This window comes from Carex rostrata, chromosome 2, assembly GCF_964058835.1.
Source record: "Carex rostrata chromosome 2, lpCarRost1.2, whole genome shotgun sequence".
In the NCBI taxonomy this organism is placed as follows: Eukaryota; Viridiplantae; Streptophyta; class Magnoliopsida; order Poales; family Cyperaceae; genus Carex; species Carex rostrata.
Window position 1 is genome coordinate 18132517 of NC_135919.1, and position 14950 is coordinate 18147466.

Below are 14950 nucleotides of genomic sequence, written 5' to 3' on the forward strand. Positions count from 1 at the left end.
AATCAATTTTACATGCAGCATCTTATATTTAGTTTGTAAAAAGATTTATCATAAAACATTACATAATACGTTTAGAAAATTTCAAACCACTTTCCTTTTATTGAGCGCATATGCGTTGCATTGTGACCTTCCTCTGTCGTTTCTAGAAATTATTGAAATGAACACAGGGTTTGAAACATAAAATGTCAACATTTGGGTTTGTTCCTCTTTGTGAGACTGAAATCTTTGATCCATATAATAATTCATTTTCAAATTATATTCGAATTATTTCCGAATCACAAATTTTTTATTTCACCAAACTGAATCCAAATAATTAATTTATCACTGTGCTAGTAACTCGGTACATCTATAAAATAAAGTTGCCAGTAGGCAATAAAATCCCACAAGTCGGTAGGCTGCGTAGCTCCTTCAACCCAGATGCTATATACATGCAAAGAGCTTTAAGCAAAACTAAATACAATAGAAATTAGCACCTAATAATATTTTGCTTTATTACCTTACTTTTCCTATTACCAAAATTTCACCTCTACCCTTGTTAAGAGGCTTCTACTGAGAATCCCTAATGTGAAAGATTGTCTCCGAATTAAATTTTGAAGCTCTTATATCCAAACTCGGGATCTCTCATGCCTTCTTCCCAGTCACCATGGTGCCTACCACCAAATACCACCTGTTTAATCCCCAAATAACTGCATAGAAGATATAAATAAAAATCTCAGCAACAATTTTCAGACGCTAAAAGAGAACCGAAGATTAAAAAAAAAATTAGTATTTAATTTAGATTTTTGGAAAATCATACTCTGAGCTTAGCATAGTCAAGCAATTGAGCAACACATCTAAGGCAAAGTAATCACTCGTGCCAAGGTCAACCCTAAAAAATGAAAATGTTCAAGTTAATAAGTTGCAACAGATATCAAAAACATCTTATTGTTCTGATATTGAAACATATCGCATCATGATAGGCTCTGAAATCTCATGAGAGTTTAAAGAAAGATCTAAACATGAAAAATGAACAGCAAATTAAATAAATTGGCCTTAAATTATAATGAATTCTGCCTGGGTCCCTGTAGTTTGGTAATTTTTAGTTTGATGATAATTAATTTGGTTTCTTCTGTCATTTTCACTTAGCAACAAGCTTGAAGAGGTTTAAGGACACTTTGTATAAGTTACTGATCCATTATATGAGTTTGGTGTGCTTCAAAATAATTCTATTTATCTTACTAAAATTTAATGATTTACCGAAATCTGGCCCAGCTGTCTTGAAACTCGACATCACTGATGTCATGAAAGGAGGAAGGCATTGCTGTTGAAGCCATCTCAGAATCATACAGAGGGTTATGGGTCATTGATTCATTTGCTAACTGCGATGTCAAAAAACATTGTCATTTTTTTTCTATAAACTACTATGCATAATAACTTATCAAATTGAGTTGTCCAAGCTTCAAATCCCCAAGCTACAGCTGAAAATATGTTTCTTGAAAAAGTTCAATAGCTGGTTTGCATTGAGTGCTTCTTTCGAGATAATCCAGCTAGTGCATACTGGTTTGAATCTAAATCATTTAACTTATGAGTGAGGCTACTGTACTATGCATAGCGCACACCGGTCCATACTATATGGCTCATTATCTCCTATTTCAAATTCCAAACAATCAATCTGAACCGCTCAACATGATCTCTATATAAAGATGTGCTTGGAGAACAATTTTTATATTTTTCAGAATTCTTTTACTATTTTTTCAGATCGGTAGAAAATCACTTGATCTGAAGATTATGGACCATTCAAAATTAGTGATTTTCTACTTATCTAAAAAAATAGTAAAAAAATTCTAAAAATTGTAAAATTTAGTCACCAAGTACAATTTCATATGAAAATCATGTTGAGTGGTCCGATCAACCGTTTTGACCTTGAAAACGGAGATATGAAGTATGCATAGTACCATAGTCTCACTCTTAACTTGTTATTTCTCACTCGGTCTACATCCTCAATGTTTAAGCATCCATGCAGCTCTCAATAGCTATTCTGAAGCAACAGGTGACTAAAGACCAGTAAAAATAAACGCATTTAACTCAGGTCAATTTGTATGAATGGAAGTTAACAGGATTTTTGAACCACTAGGATCAAAACAGGAGAAGGTCCGTGATATAATTCTTGAAGCTATACCAGTTTGGTCTTTACTGTTAAAATTTGTTCAAATAAGCTATACGTACACTGCCAATATAGTCCTGAGAAGTTTTATAGTTTAAAATAAAGATGAAATATAACCTGTAAATTGGAAGAATTGAAAGCTCCCAACCTTCCCAAGACATACCATGACTGAATGGCCTGCACATTATTTTTATTTAATTTATTAATTAAACATTCTTCTGCCCCATCAAAAAAAAATTTCTTGACTTAAGTCTCACTTATTCCTGATTTTGAGTTAAACTGCTAATTAACCCACAATGAGCCATAATTAGGTCCAATTTAGTAACGCAGCTATGCTTATTGTGAAACAAAATAGCAGTGATAAACCTGATAAGCCTTGGTTAAATTAACATAAAATTCAGGTTTTGGTCCTTGAACTTTCTCAAAAAAGAAAAGGCCGAATTAATACCTGAAGCTTCATCTGCACCAAATCCGTCCATGGACTATTATCACAAAACACCCAAGTGGGTCCCTAAAGTTTTAAGTTCTCAAAGCCCCAAAATAACCAACTCGTTTCTTCTTGCAAAGTTCTAAAACCTAATTAGTCTTTTTTGCAGAAGTCCAAAGACCTATTTGGTGCAAATTATAGGTTATGGATCAACTTGGATTTTTTTATGAAGTTCAAGGGCCAGCACCGAAATTTTCCCTTAAATTAAGCAGCCATCTTTGCTAGATGTGACCAAACTAAGATAAGGATCATCAACTTACACTCCCAAGAAGGTCAACGTCTCGATCTGTTGCTTCACCATAAAGCTCGATCCATATATGTGAATTCAAAGGGTTGAAACTGATATATGCATAAAAAATGTAACAAAATGTTATTATTATAGAATTGCCTAGAAGGCTAGAAGTGTGCAAAAAACTGTGAGAGAAATGTAAAGAAAACAATGAGAATGGTAAGCTTTTCACCTACTGGCCCAGAAGAGAACAAAAATATAATAATGAAATTCTTAAGTTTTCAAAAAAGAATTACTTTTAGCTTCATCTGTTCATTCCAACAGGTTAACCCAATGAGTGTTATAAATGGTTTTAAATTAAACTCAATTAGAATCTGAGTTGGTAAAAATCATAATCAACCAGGCAAAAGCCACGTTGCACCAGAATCTCATATCTGGCCACCCAACAAGAGACTTCCGACTATTGGCTCTTGCTATGATAAAATTACCGATCAAACTATTTCCAGATTTTTTTTCACTTATTTCAGTTTCTAAACTTTTATCAGTTTTTGTGTGAAAATAAGCAAAGAAAAAAGAAGATAAAAACCAATTGACAACCATTTCTGAAATTTTATCAGTTTTTCAGTTTCTAGATATTATTCTAGTGTTGGAAAAGTAGGTTCTCAGTATACGACTCTCTCTTTTTTAACCCTTTATTGCATTTGAACACTAAGTTATGCTCATCAAAAGAGAAAAAAAATAAAATAAAATAAGATGATCGATAACATCAAAAGGAGGAAAAAATATCTTACTCTCGGAAGCTAACTTTGAATGCGACAACCGATCCTGTTTCCTTCTTTCGAAAATCTCTTCCCTTCTTCATTACTCTTTCTTCTATCTGTCCACATTTAAAGATGCACATATAATCAATCACCTCAATCAGAGCATGTAATCTCAAAATTAGATGGCAATAAATCAAATATAAAGGAAAGAAAGCAGACCCTCTGTTTCATAAGCTCAGGGTTTCCGATGCTATCTCCAAGGATTGCCCGAAGCTCTTCATCTTCCTTGCATGCATCCTCTAATATCCTTTAATCAAGAGAAAACAATGGAGCAATTAGTTATATATGCCATGATGGGGGAAAAGTGGAAAACATGTATGAAAACAAATCAAAACTGTCTGATCATGCAGGGACATATTAGAATAGGAAAAATCCGTTCGACTAGTAAGCAGCAAAGTTCTACAACAAATGCTCACCAAATTTTCTTTTTCCAAAATAATGAAAATAAAGATATAATCTCGCTCTACAAACCAACATTTAAGTAACCAAATGGAGTCCCAAAGTGTGGAGAGCTGTATATCAATTTTAAATAGACTATGGTATAGTTTCATTGACACAGACCACTTTTTAAAGAAATTTTGGTAAAGATTTTTGACATGACTTTTTTTTTTGTTTTAATTGCCAGGGCAAAAGCAAATATTATCCTATCATTGCCAACATTCGACATGTGCAGATTATTTGTAAAGCATCCCACTTCATATGCATATGCCTATGTAGAAATATAGAAGGAAAAGAAAAGAACAAAAAAAAAACGAGAAAAGAGATTTCATGAAATCAAAAGCACACACGCTCCACAATACATGAGAAGTAGAATAACAGAAAAGAAAATGATAAAATGAGAGAAAATAAAGTAAAGAAAAGAGGAAAGGCAGAGTGACTGCTGATTGGGTTTGATTTTTAATTCAATTAGATGCTTGTTCGATTTGGCTGTCCATTAGACTTGGTCATTTAATACAGAGATTTGATTTTTTTTGTTAGCTATGAGGGGGACTTGCTATTGAGATGCAAAGAAGACTTCAATCGATACTTAATGCTGCTTCTATTACCTCCTTAACCTTGCTATCAAAATTCAGCAATTTTGAAATCAAAGTAGCCACCCCTAGTTACTTTCAATGAAACTAAGGCTGTGCTCCAGTATTGAAGGGGAAACCCTCATTAGAGGGAAGGAAGGGGAGGGGATGACGGGGGAGGCTACCCTCGGAACAGTAGTTTCTACACCCCGATTTGGGGGTGACAAAGTTCGGAGAAAATCAAATCTACGCGGTACCGCTCTCCCCTCCGAACAGTAGTTCTTCGCCTCCGCTCCCTCTCCGATTATTCTCTTCTGGAGCAGGGGAAATCTTCGGGCAGAGACGGTCTGGGGTGAGCGTCTCCCGTCCACAGTGATTTTCCCTTCCCTTTCTTCCGCCTCCCTTATTCTGGAGCACGGTCTAAGATTACATTGTAGGGGATGTCTATAGTACAGATACACTTTCCTAACTAGCCAGATAAACTTTGCTTCCTTGCCATCGAAATAAAATTTCAGTAACCAGAGACCAACCAATGAAACCACAACCTGATGGAGTAAAAAACAATACTACATGCAGTAATTGTCTAAAAAGAAAGGATAAAAGGAGAGAAGAAAAACAGACTTAGCCCATTGGGGATAGGCATGGTTTCGCTCATACTCCTTCTGACGCTTGGCTTCTCTGACCTTAAGCAACCTTCTCTCTCTAGCACCCATCCCAGATGACTCCGCTACTCTTTCTAGTATCTCCACCAACCCCTCTTTTGCTCCACCTTTCTCCTTCGCTTCGTCGTCTCGCTTCTTCTCCGCCCGCCTTGATATTGCGCGAGCTCTGGTGGTAGACCTTCCATTACGGAATGTAAAAGAGAGAGGACAGAGCGAGCATCTACCATGACTGAAAGAGAGAGAGGTGGGCACGGTGGATTGAATTTGACTGAGCATTCCTTGGAAGAAAGAGTGAAGAGTGGAGTGGAGAGGAGAGGAGACGATCAGACGAATGAATGCATTGAAAGGTTTTTTTCCTCTTTTATCCGTTTTATCTCAAATATTTAACACCATTAATCATTTACTATATGGGCCAGTTAAATGGGCTTATGGGCTATTAAGGTCAGGAAGCCTGCGAAAGGCAAGTTTCCAAGTTCAGTTCCTTTCGCGTTCACGACTTCATGGTTCAAGACATGTGAGCAGACCCCGCCACGTGTTTTCTTTATGTGGTGAGTGGTGACGCTTATAAAAAGTTGTACGTGTTATTTTCAACAAGACATCTGGAGACTGGAGCTGGCCAGAAAACAAGAGAGAAGAGTTTATTTTCTTCATAAGAGGAAAGCAAATCATGTTTATTCATTTAAATCCAATCTATTAGAAAAGAATTCCCGTTCGAAAACGATGGAAAATTATTCCAGAATCTTCCGATTCAAGGTTTATATAGCCTTGATCATTTTTTTATTCAAGAGGTCTCGAGAACCCTTGTGGAATTCACACCGTTTCGTTTTTTTTTTCCTAACTATTCATAAAATAAGTTTGAGGTGTAGTTTTCCATCACAACAACTATTTTTTTTATATTAATTTAAATATCTCTTTCATTAATTACACGTGATAATCCGCATATTTATTTTATTTGAGGTGTAGTTTTCCATTTTTTTTTTTTTTTGGCCCGTTGGAATTTGACCTACCATTTTGGATATTAACATTTTACGAAAACTTATTCTGACCTCTAATTATTATAATTTTTTTCATTCTTGGGGAAAAATAAAGGGCATATTCAGTCACCATCACCTTTTATCTCTTTGCATGAAATAATCTGCGGTGGGGTCGAAAACGAATTTTTTTGATAAACCATAATTAAGAAAATTATTTTTACTAAACCAGCATGATTGTTTTTTTTTTTTTTGAAAAACCACAAAGACCGAAAGCTACATTCAGTCTACCCATTTTGCTTTTCTCCAGACCGAATGGAGCTCTCGGTCTCAACTCTTTTTTCAATTTTTCTGTGAACGGCGCCACAGAAGATCCGAAAAAGACAAGATCGAAAGTAGCTCTAGGTCTCGATATATTAACGTTAAAATTTTTACTTTTACCGATATATTAACGTTACAATTTCATGCTCCATTATATCTGAATAACTAGTCAATACATAAATAATATCAATTTTATTATGTGTATATTTATTACATTAGCATTTATTTAATTTTTAAGCAGTTATTAAATTTCTATTTTTAAAAGATTAATAACTTATGTGTAAAATTCAAATGTCATAACAAAACTGATAATTATGATCTATAACATTCCCTTATGAATACATGAAAAATATTATATTTAGACTTTCTGAACGAACGTTGATCTTTAAATTTATGAATTCCTATAAAAACTAAAAAGTGATAAAATTTTATTTGCGAATAAAAAAATAACATAGATTGAATCTAACAATTTTCTTTTGACATTTGAATTTTATAATTATTGCTATTAAAAAATTTAAAAGTGGTCATAAATATTAAAATCTGAAAAACAATCATATTTGATGTGCAAATATTTATATATTTGTTATTATTTTAGAACTTTTTTTAAATCCGTAAAAAAGTTTAAAACAATAATTTTGATATGTTATACGGTTATGATGGAATTTTTTTGATAAACCATAACTAAGAAAATCATTTTTACCATAATGAAGAAAGTCATTTTATTTCATTAAAAAAAAAAAACTCCAGACCGAATGGCCATTTCGGTCTGGAGGAAAAAAATCCCCCAGACCGAATAGCCATTTCGGTCTGGAGGGAAAATATGTTACACCATCGGCCACACGCCAAAAGTCAGAAAAACTGAAAAAAGGGGCTAGACCGAGAGCTCCATTCGGTCTTTGTGGTTTTTCAAAAAAAAGAAAAGCAATCATGCTGGTTTAGTAAAAATAATTTTCTTAATTATGGTTTATCAAAAAAATTCGTCGAAAACCTGGTCTTTCAGTAATATTTGTAAATATTAAAGAATTCGGCTATTATAACATCAATGTCATTTCAGTCTATATAACACTAACTCTAAAATTTATTAAATTGACTTCGAACGACTAATTCAAACTGTTCAAACCGATTTACATTATGAGTGATGCGTTTACATACAAATTTTTTATATTTTTGAGTTATTTTAGTAGCAAATCAAGCGGTAAAAATATTAAAAAATTAATGTATTAAAATTAACTTAAAAACTCACACATTTGACCGTTTGACTTAGTACTAAATAAATTCAAAAAGTTAAAAATTTTGCATGTAAACGCACAACTAATGAAGTAAATCGGTTTGAACAGTTTGGATTCACCGTTTAAAGTCGATTTGATAGGTTTTAGAGTTAGTGTTATATAGGTTGAAATGACACTGATGTTATACTAACCAAACTCAATATTAAAAGGCTCAAATAGCTATGTAAAAAAATCGTGGCATGATCCGATATGTTACGGCAGAGCATATGTATATATAGTAATCGTGCCCGTGCATAGCAACGGGAGCAAATTATGTAGTAGAAAGACAATACACCACTGGTTTCACATTGCTACTGCAACCTGCAGACAGTCATTTAGTATAATTCATAGAAGACAATTAAATAAATTGTAATCTACATGAATAATATAACAAAACAGTTTAAGTTAATAACAAAGAACTCGAAACAAATAATAAAATGAAATAATACTAAAGCATGATATTTATTATTCATGTCTGAGTGTTGTAAGCTCGTACAACACTTGAATAATATTATAATATACATAAATAGTATTATAATCTAAGTCCATTACCATTGTCTGGTACCACTGTTCACCTTAACCAGCAGCCTTGCACTTGACTTCTCTCAAAACAATCTCCAAGAGAAAAAAACAGAAATAAACTACATGAATCTTACAATGTCACAGAAGCAAAAAGAACAATGATTTTAGTACTATATAAGTTACTCGGAATCAAATTTGAATTATATACACAGCTCCAATATCATGTCATAGCATCTGATTTAAAACTAACAACAAGATACCAAAACTTATTCAGTTGGAGCTTTACATCAGTGTCTCTTTTCGGAGGTTTGATCATGGTACCAGTAGGTGCCTATGCCGAACTCCCTTTACAAATTAAAAAAAAAAAAATTAAAAGAAAGGTGCAGATTCACAACATATCAGAGAATTACCTCTAATTTTCTCCAATTAAATATGACAGGTGAATATAATATGTAGCCACAAAAGTTCTGTAAAAAAATTTATAATATTGCAAATAAGATCAGCACCAATAAACAAGGCCAGTGCCAAAAACAATTCTGCACCAGACTGGTACCGGTAACAGTATCAGTAAAGCCAAATCCAAAGGAAAAACACATCAGCACCAAGGACAAGGCAACAACCACGAACCAGGACAAAGAGAAAGAATTCATCACAGGTAACACCAATGTCAAGCCGGGAAAATCAACAACCCGCACAAGACTCTATCCAAATAATCCAATCGATAAATATACGCAAGCATGCATCAAGCATCAAGTAAAAAGGGCTCAAGTATTTACTCAATATAGGTGCGAATCTATCTACCGCTGTCATCTGTCCGCTGCTACCGGCTCGTGTGAGATCTATCTACTCCTTGCTACACCGAGAAGACAGTCTTGACGTTGATTTCGATAATTTCACAGCAGAGAGGTGGAGATCTGCATCAACGAGATTTCCAGTCGTTGCTCTGTGGAGAGAGAAAGAGTCGTTGAGGAATGAATAAAAAAAGACATGAAAATATAGGAGCCTAAAAGGAGGCCTTCCCTGAAGCCATTCTAAGGCTTCAAAAATAGAGTTTTCAGCTATAATATACAGAAATCATTTCATTAAACATCAGTTCCGAGAATTGAGCAGTCCGGTGAAGCAGTGACAATTACTAAAGAAATATTGGCACACATATTATAAAACTGTAGTATAAAAAGTGTTCAAGTAAAGAAAAGAGAATTATGAGCTCCTTACTTTTTCCAGAATCAGCAAAGCGAACAACTCTACATGATTCCTCTCCATGTGCGTCAAATTATCAAACACTATAAAAGAAAACATAGAGCAAAATAGTTTATCAAATCAAAATTTACCAAGAAACTAAGAAAACTGAAACAAAATGAGATTGCATCAGTCAATTTACCTCTTAGGCCGAGAGCCCGCTGAGTAGCGATACCTAGAACACAGAAATGAAGTCAATTACTAATAAAATGACCATTTCTCAGTAGCTTCTTACCAGTATGAGATGAAGTGTATTATGTATGGTATGATTGGTATCATAATACTGAAAGAGTAAACAAAATGGAAATACAAAGTTACGTTAGTGTTTCTTCCCAAGACATAAATAAAGAAAGAAGAGAAAACAAAAGACATGCTGTTGTTGGGATGGTAAAGACCAATATGTGCCAGGCATCTATCCTGACTTAACATGTAGATGTGGTTAATGAACAGGTACCATAAAAAATCCTGACTTAACATGCCTTTTGGGATTTTTGACTTCTGTTATTTTCAGTTTAATATATTTCTAATATGATTCATCAAGAGAAAAACAACAATAATATGTTGCTAAGAATATGTAAAATAAAGAAACCTGCATGTTGTGCCAGTAATAATGTCACATACTCCAATATAGCTGGATTCAAATTACGAAAAGTGACCAAAAGTATATACAAATATGATTGAGATGCCTTACCAGCAGGTCTTTTGAGCTGCTAGGTGAAGAGCATTGAGCAAGTTGGTCTTTACTCTAGGATTTAGATTGTATCCTTCAATTCTGATCTAAAAAACAGACAAAAAGCAAAATTGGTCAGAAAAAAACAACTACAAACTGAATTTCGTTTAACATTGAAGTCGATAGAAAAGAGATTGATGAGAGAACCTTGCGACGAAGGATCAATGCTTGTGCTGATGCTAAGGGGTGCGGATCTGAGGCGAGAGCGAGAGAGAGATGGCGGAGAGCTTTTAGGGATGGGAGAGAGACAGATAGGTAGTCGCGGGTCTGAGGCGAGAGAGCGAGAGAGAGATGGCGGAGAAGGCTGAGAGCGAGGGTCTGTGCGAAACGACGGGGCGCGTCTGTGCTAGGTCGGGTTCTGAGGTGAGAGAGCGAGAGAGATGGTGCGAGAGACAGTGTCGGAGAGGGGTGGCGCGGGCAAGAGGAAGCGATTAGGGTTTTTTCTTTGAAAGAAGGGGTCGGGGACGGACTGAGGCAGACGGAGAAAAAAAGTAATTTGCTGAAGAGATGGAATGGTTTGGTGAAGAGACGGAGCTGATACCTCGCATATTTAGCCTATATTTGACTTGATTTCGTACCAAATTCACGTTCTAAATTGTCAAAATCATGTGCATTTCATTGATATATCCTTAGAATTTGGTACTGCTGAGAGTTTGTTTGTTTTCTGCAGGATTGGAGCAAAATACACGAAGAAACGACATTTTTGGACTCCCTGGTACGACCCTTACCAGGCTTGGTACGGCCTGGCCGTACCACCTTGGTACGGCCCTTACCAGACTTGGTACAGCCTACCCTTACCAGATTTGGTACGGCCCTTACCAGACTTGGTACGGCCCTTACCAGACTTGGTACGGCCCTTACCAGACTTGGTACGGCCCTTACCAGACTTGGTACGGCCCTTACCAGACTTAGCCGATCCAGCCTCTTTCCCATCTTGTACGGCCTGGCCGTACCACCTTGGTACGGGCCGTACATAGATGCCGTCTGACAGAATTCAAATCTAGGCAGAGGCTATTTAAAGCGAGGGATCTCTCCATTTTCGAGGATCCCACTTCATTCCAGATTGAGAGCTCAGTGAAAGAGAGAAAGAGAGCAAAGGAGCAAGAAGAGAAGATCAAGGAAGAGGAAGAGGCGAGAATCGACGGATCTACACCTTCTCCATTCCCGATCTTCAATCTAGTTCTTTCATGACTTTCTCTATCTCTTTTCTTGTATATCTGGACAGATCCATGACTTGTGAGTAGTAGACTTTCGTTTCTAGGGTTTGTAGATGGATTTTCTTGATTTGTGTTGCTTTTCTTGATTTGGATCTTGTATGAACTCTTGTGATTGATTTGATTGTGAATTTGCTTGTCTTGATTGCTTTGTGTTGCTGTGATTGCATGTGGTGTGCCTATAGTGGTAGATCAACCCTAACAAGGTCATGTGACCATTGCCTTCTCTCAACCAAACCAATCCCTTTAGGTAGACTTGATCGAATTGAAGCCGAAAGGTTGAATTCTCCTCTAATCGACAGATTAGAGGTTACCTTAGATCCCCAATCAATCAACTAGAGGATCTGGACCAAAACACGAGAGTTGAGGTTTAGAAACCCTAGAAGGTGAAGAATTGAATCCAAAACTTAGATCTTGAACCAACAAACGAGAGTTGAGGTTTAGGAACCTTAGGTATGGTCAATTGAACCTTTATCAAGAGTTTAATACGAGGTACCAGCAAGAAATGCATCAACTCGAACTTGTAAGCTCTGTTCTGGTAAACCAGTACGGCCCTTACAAGAGTGGTGCGGCCTACCCGTACCAAGCCCCATACGGCTTGGTCATACCAGGTTGGTGCGGCCTGGCCGTACCAACTTGGTAAGGGCCGTACCACTAGAGGCAAATCAGAGATGAAGTCTGAAACCCTTGAAACACCTTTTATCCCAAATCAAAACACAGTTTATACATTTTCTTGCACATTTACTATTCTATATCATTGTGTGATTGCTTGAGTTGATTCCTTAGGAAAATTAAACACCAAAACCCCTTTTTCTCACTTCTAGTCTTTAGCTAAGCTAAGTAAAATTCTAGATAAAGAAACCGTCCCTGTGGATCGATACCCGATTATACTCCTCGATAGGGTTGTGCACTTGCAACCCTAATCGGAAGGTGTAACCGAGGTTTAAAAGGTACGCTCCCAAGCGTACCGAAACTTGTGTTGCGCTTTACGCCGATCAAGTTTTTGGCGCCGTTGCCGGGGACGGCTATTATTTTCTGGATTTTTGCTTATCTTAGCTAATCTAGATTTTAATTTGTATCTTTTTCTTTTATTTTTCTCTTACCACAGGAACACAGCTCTTCCTGCACAACCACCTCTCGACGCACACCGCATCACAACCGACGCGACTCGCGTGGAAGAGACAGAGAAGCTCAAGACGCTATGGAAACATACCAACAGTGGTCCGGCCACGACAATTCTCGAGGAGGAGGAGGCGGTCGATACAGGGTTGATCAGATCACAGCTCTATATGCTAGAGCTGCCGAGTTGGAGGAGGCCATGCAAGAGGCTTTAATCAAAATGAGCATGAAAGCAGTCGGTAACCATCAACCACAGCCATGTGTCATGTGTGGGGACATGAGGCACTCTTATGAGTATTGCCCACTGGCGGATTGGGATGAGGAAACCGAACAGGTCAACTATCTCAGCAACTACAGTAGCAATTTCTACAACAATGCACCATTCGATAACTCAAATAATTGCTCATTCCAATCCGATCCACCCGAGCCGTACATTGATCCCGCCGTGAGTGACTTCGCACACGAGCAAAGGAAAATGAATCAAATCATGTGGGATCAAATTCAATCTATGTCTACTCAACTAGCTGCTCAGAACAAGTTGCTGGAGAAGTTGAGTCACATAGTCACCTCGAGCCAACCTCAACCTGGAAAGCTACCTGCTCAACCAGAACCAGACCCAAGAGGAGAGGTAAAGGCAATCTCTCTGAGAAGTGGGGCCCAATACAAGGAACCAGCCAACCTAGCAGGTCAGGTCCCATCTGACGCGACCCGCATTCCAGAGATGCGACTCGCATCAAGCTCTGAAAAGGTTGAAACAAGCGAGTTGGAATCAGAGTATGGAGCAGATGTGACTACTGTCGAACTGGGAGAACCTGGATGCGGGCCGCATGAATCTCACGCGAGTCGCATGCCACAACCTGAAGACTTGGAGACCAGAGGAAGCGGGTCGGATGAAACCCACGTGGGGTCCGCACGCGAGCCGATTGCACCAGACGCGGGCCGCGTCAAAATCCAAACAGAGAGTCCGACCCCTGAACTCAAGCCTCTTCCAGTAAACTTCAGGTACGAGTTCCTCGACCCAGATAAAGCCTGTCCTGTGATTGTAAATGCAGATCTCAATCCTGATCGGACTGCCACACTCTTGGGGAAATTGAAAGCTCACATAAGCGCGATCGGGTGCTCGATCAAAGACTTGAAAGATACGGGGTGGATTTTTCTTTTGCAAGTGTTTGAGAACACGACGCTCCACTCAGATTTGCCCCCGTATTGCACTGCTGGACACTTTGAGGATTTACAAACTCAGCGAAATGTGATCGCGAACTTGATCGAAAAGCTGATGGGCACGAACCCAGCCACATGCATGCACAAGACCTTACCAGCGGATGATCACAGACACACGGACCATGCAGACCATCATACGGGCCATGCACAACCAACCTGGTCGATGCATTATGTTCCTTGGTGTGTTAGAAAGAAAAAACCACCCGACCCTTATGAGGAAAGAATGGTGTATCCCTCCGACACATTCGACAAGGCGCTCCACCAAAAACCACCCGATCCACCTCCCACCAACCAGTGAGGCGCCCCCGCCTCACCCTTCACTTCATGTCTGGTTAGTTTCCATATTTTCTTCTATTTACTTTTTCTTGTGTGAATTCAAGCATTGAGGACAATGCTTCATTCAAGCTTGGGGGGGTGAATAGAAGAAAACTGTATCTGCATTTAGGTCATGTTTATTTTTCCAAAATTTGCATTTTTAGGTGATAAATTTGTGTGATTGCTTGGGTTAAGGACTTGTTCGAACAATTTTGGTTGTGATTTGGATGACTTTGAAAAATTAGAACTAACCTCATAATTGATCAAAGAACTGATTAGGAAGGGATGTTTTGAGAACTTGAAAGGATGAAAACTCGAATTGTATCAAAAAAATCAATTTTTGAAACTGAACTGTGCCTTTTAAATAGGGAAATGGAGATTTTAAATAAAGATAGATTTGGATATTCATTGGTATGAATGAATACCAATGGATGTGTGTATTCATGGTATGTGCAAAAGAAAAATAAAATAAAATAAAAAGATGGAGAAAATAAGAGTACTGGCAATAAGTCCTATTGGGCGCCTTTGAGCTCGTCTCCCAAATTTAGAAAAGAAAAAAAGAAAGAAAGAAAGGATGGAGAAAATAAGAGTACTGGCAATAAGTCCTATTGGGCGCCTTTGAGCTCGTCTCCCAAATTTAGAAAAGAAAAAAATAACTTTTGCATATATCAACACACG

At 37.4% G+C, this 14950-nt stretch overlaps 1 protein-coding gene across 1 annotated transcript; it reads right to left on the minus strand.

Annotated features, from left to right (window-relative positions):
• Positions 1-329: 329 nt before the first annotated feature.
• LOC144546855 (structural maintenance of chromosomes-like protein, putative (DUF3531)) lies at positions 330-5684 on the minus strand. Its single transcript, XM_078295432.1, has 8 exons — positions 5312-5684; positions 3840-3927; positions 3651-3736; positions 2891-2969; positions 2261-2320; positions 1237-1358; positions 797-868; positions 330-686 (listed from the first exon to the last, which is right to left on the minus strand). The coding sequence occupies exons 1-8, from the start codon at positions 5626-5628 to the stop codon at positions 584-586; spliced, it is 927 nt and encodes a 308-aa protein (XP_078151558.1). The 5' UTR covers positions 5629-5684; the 3' UTR covers positions 330-583.
• Positions 5685-14950: the final 9266 nt, after the last annotated feature.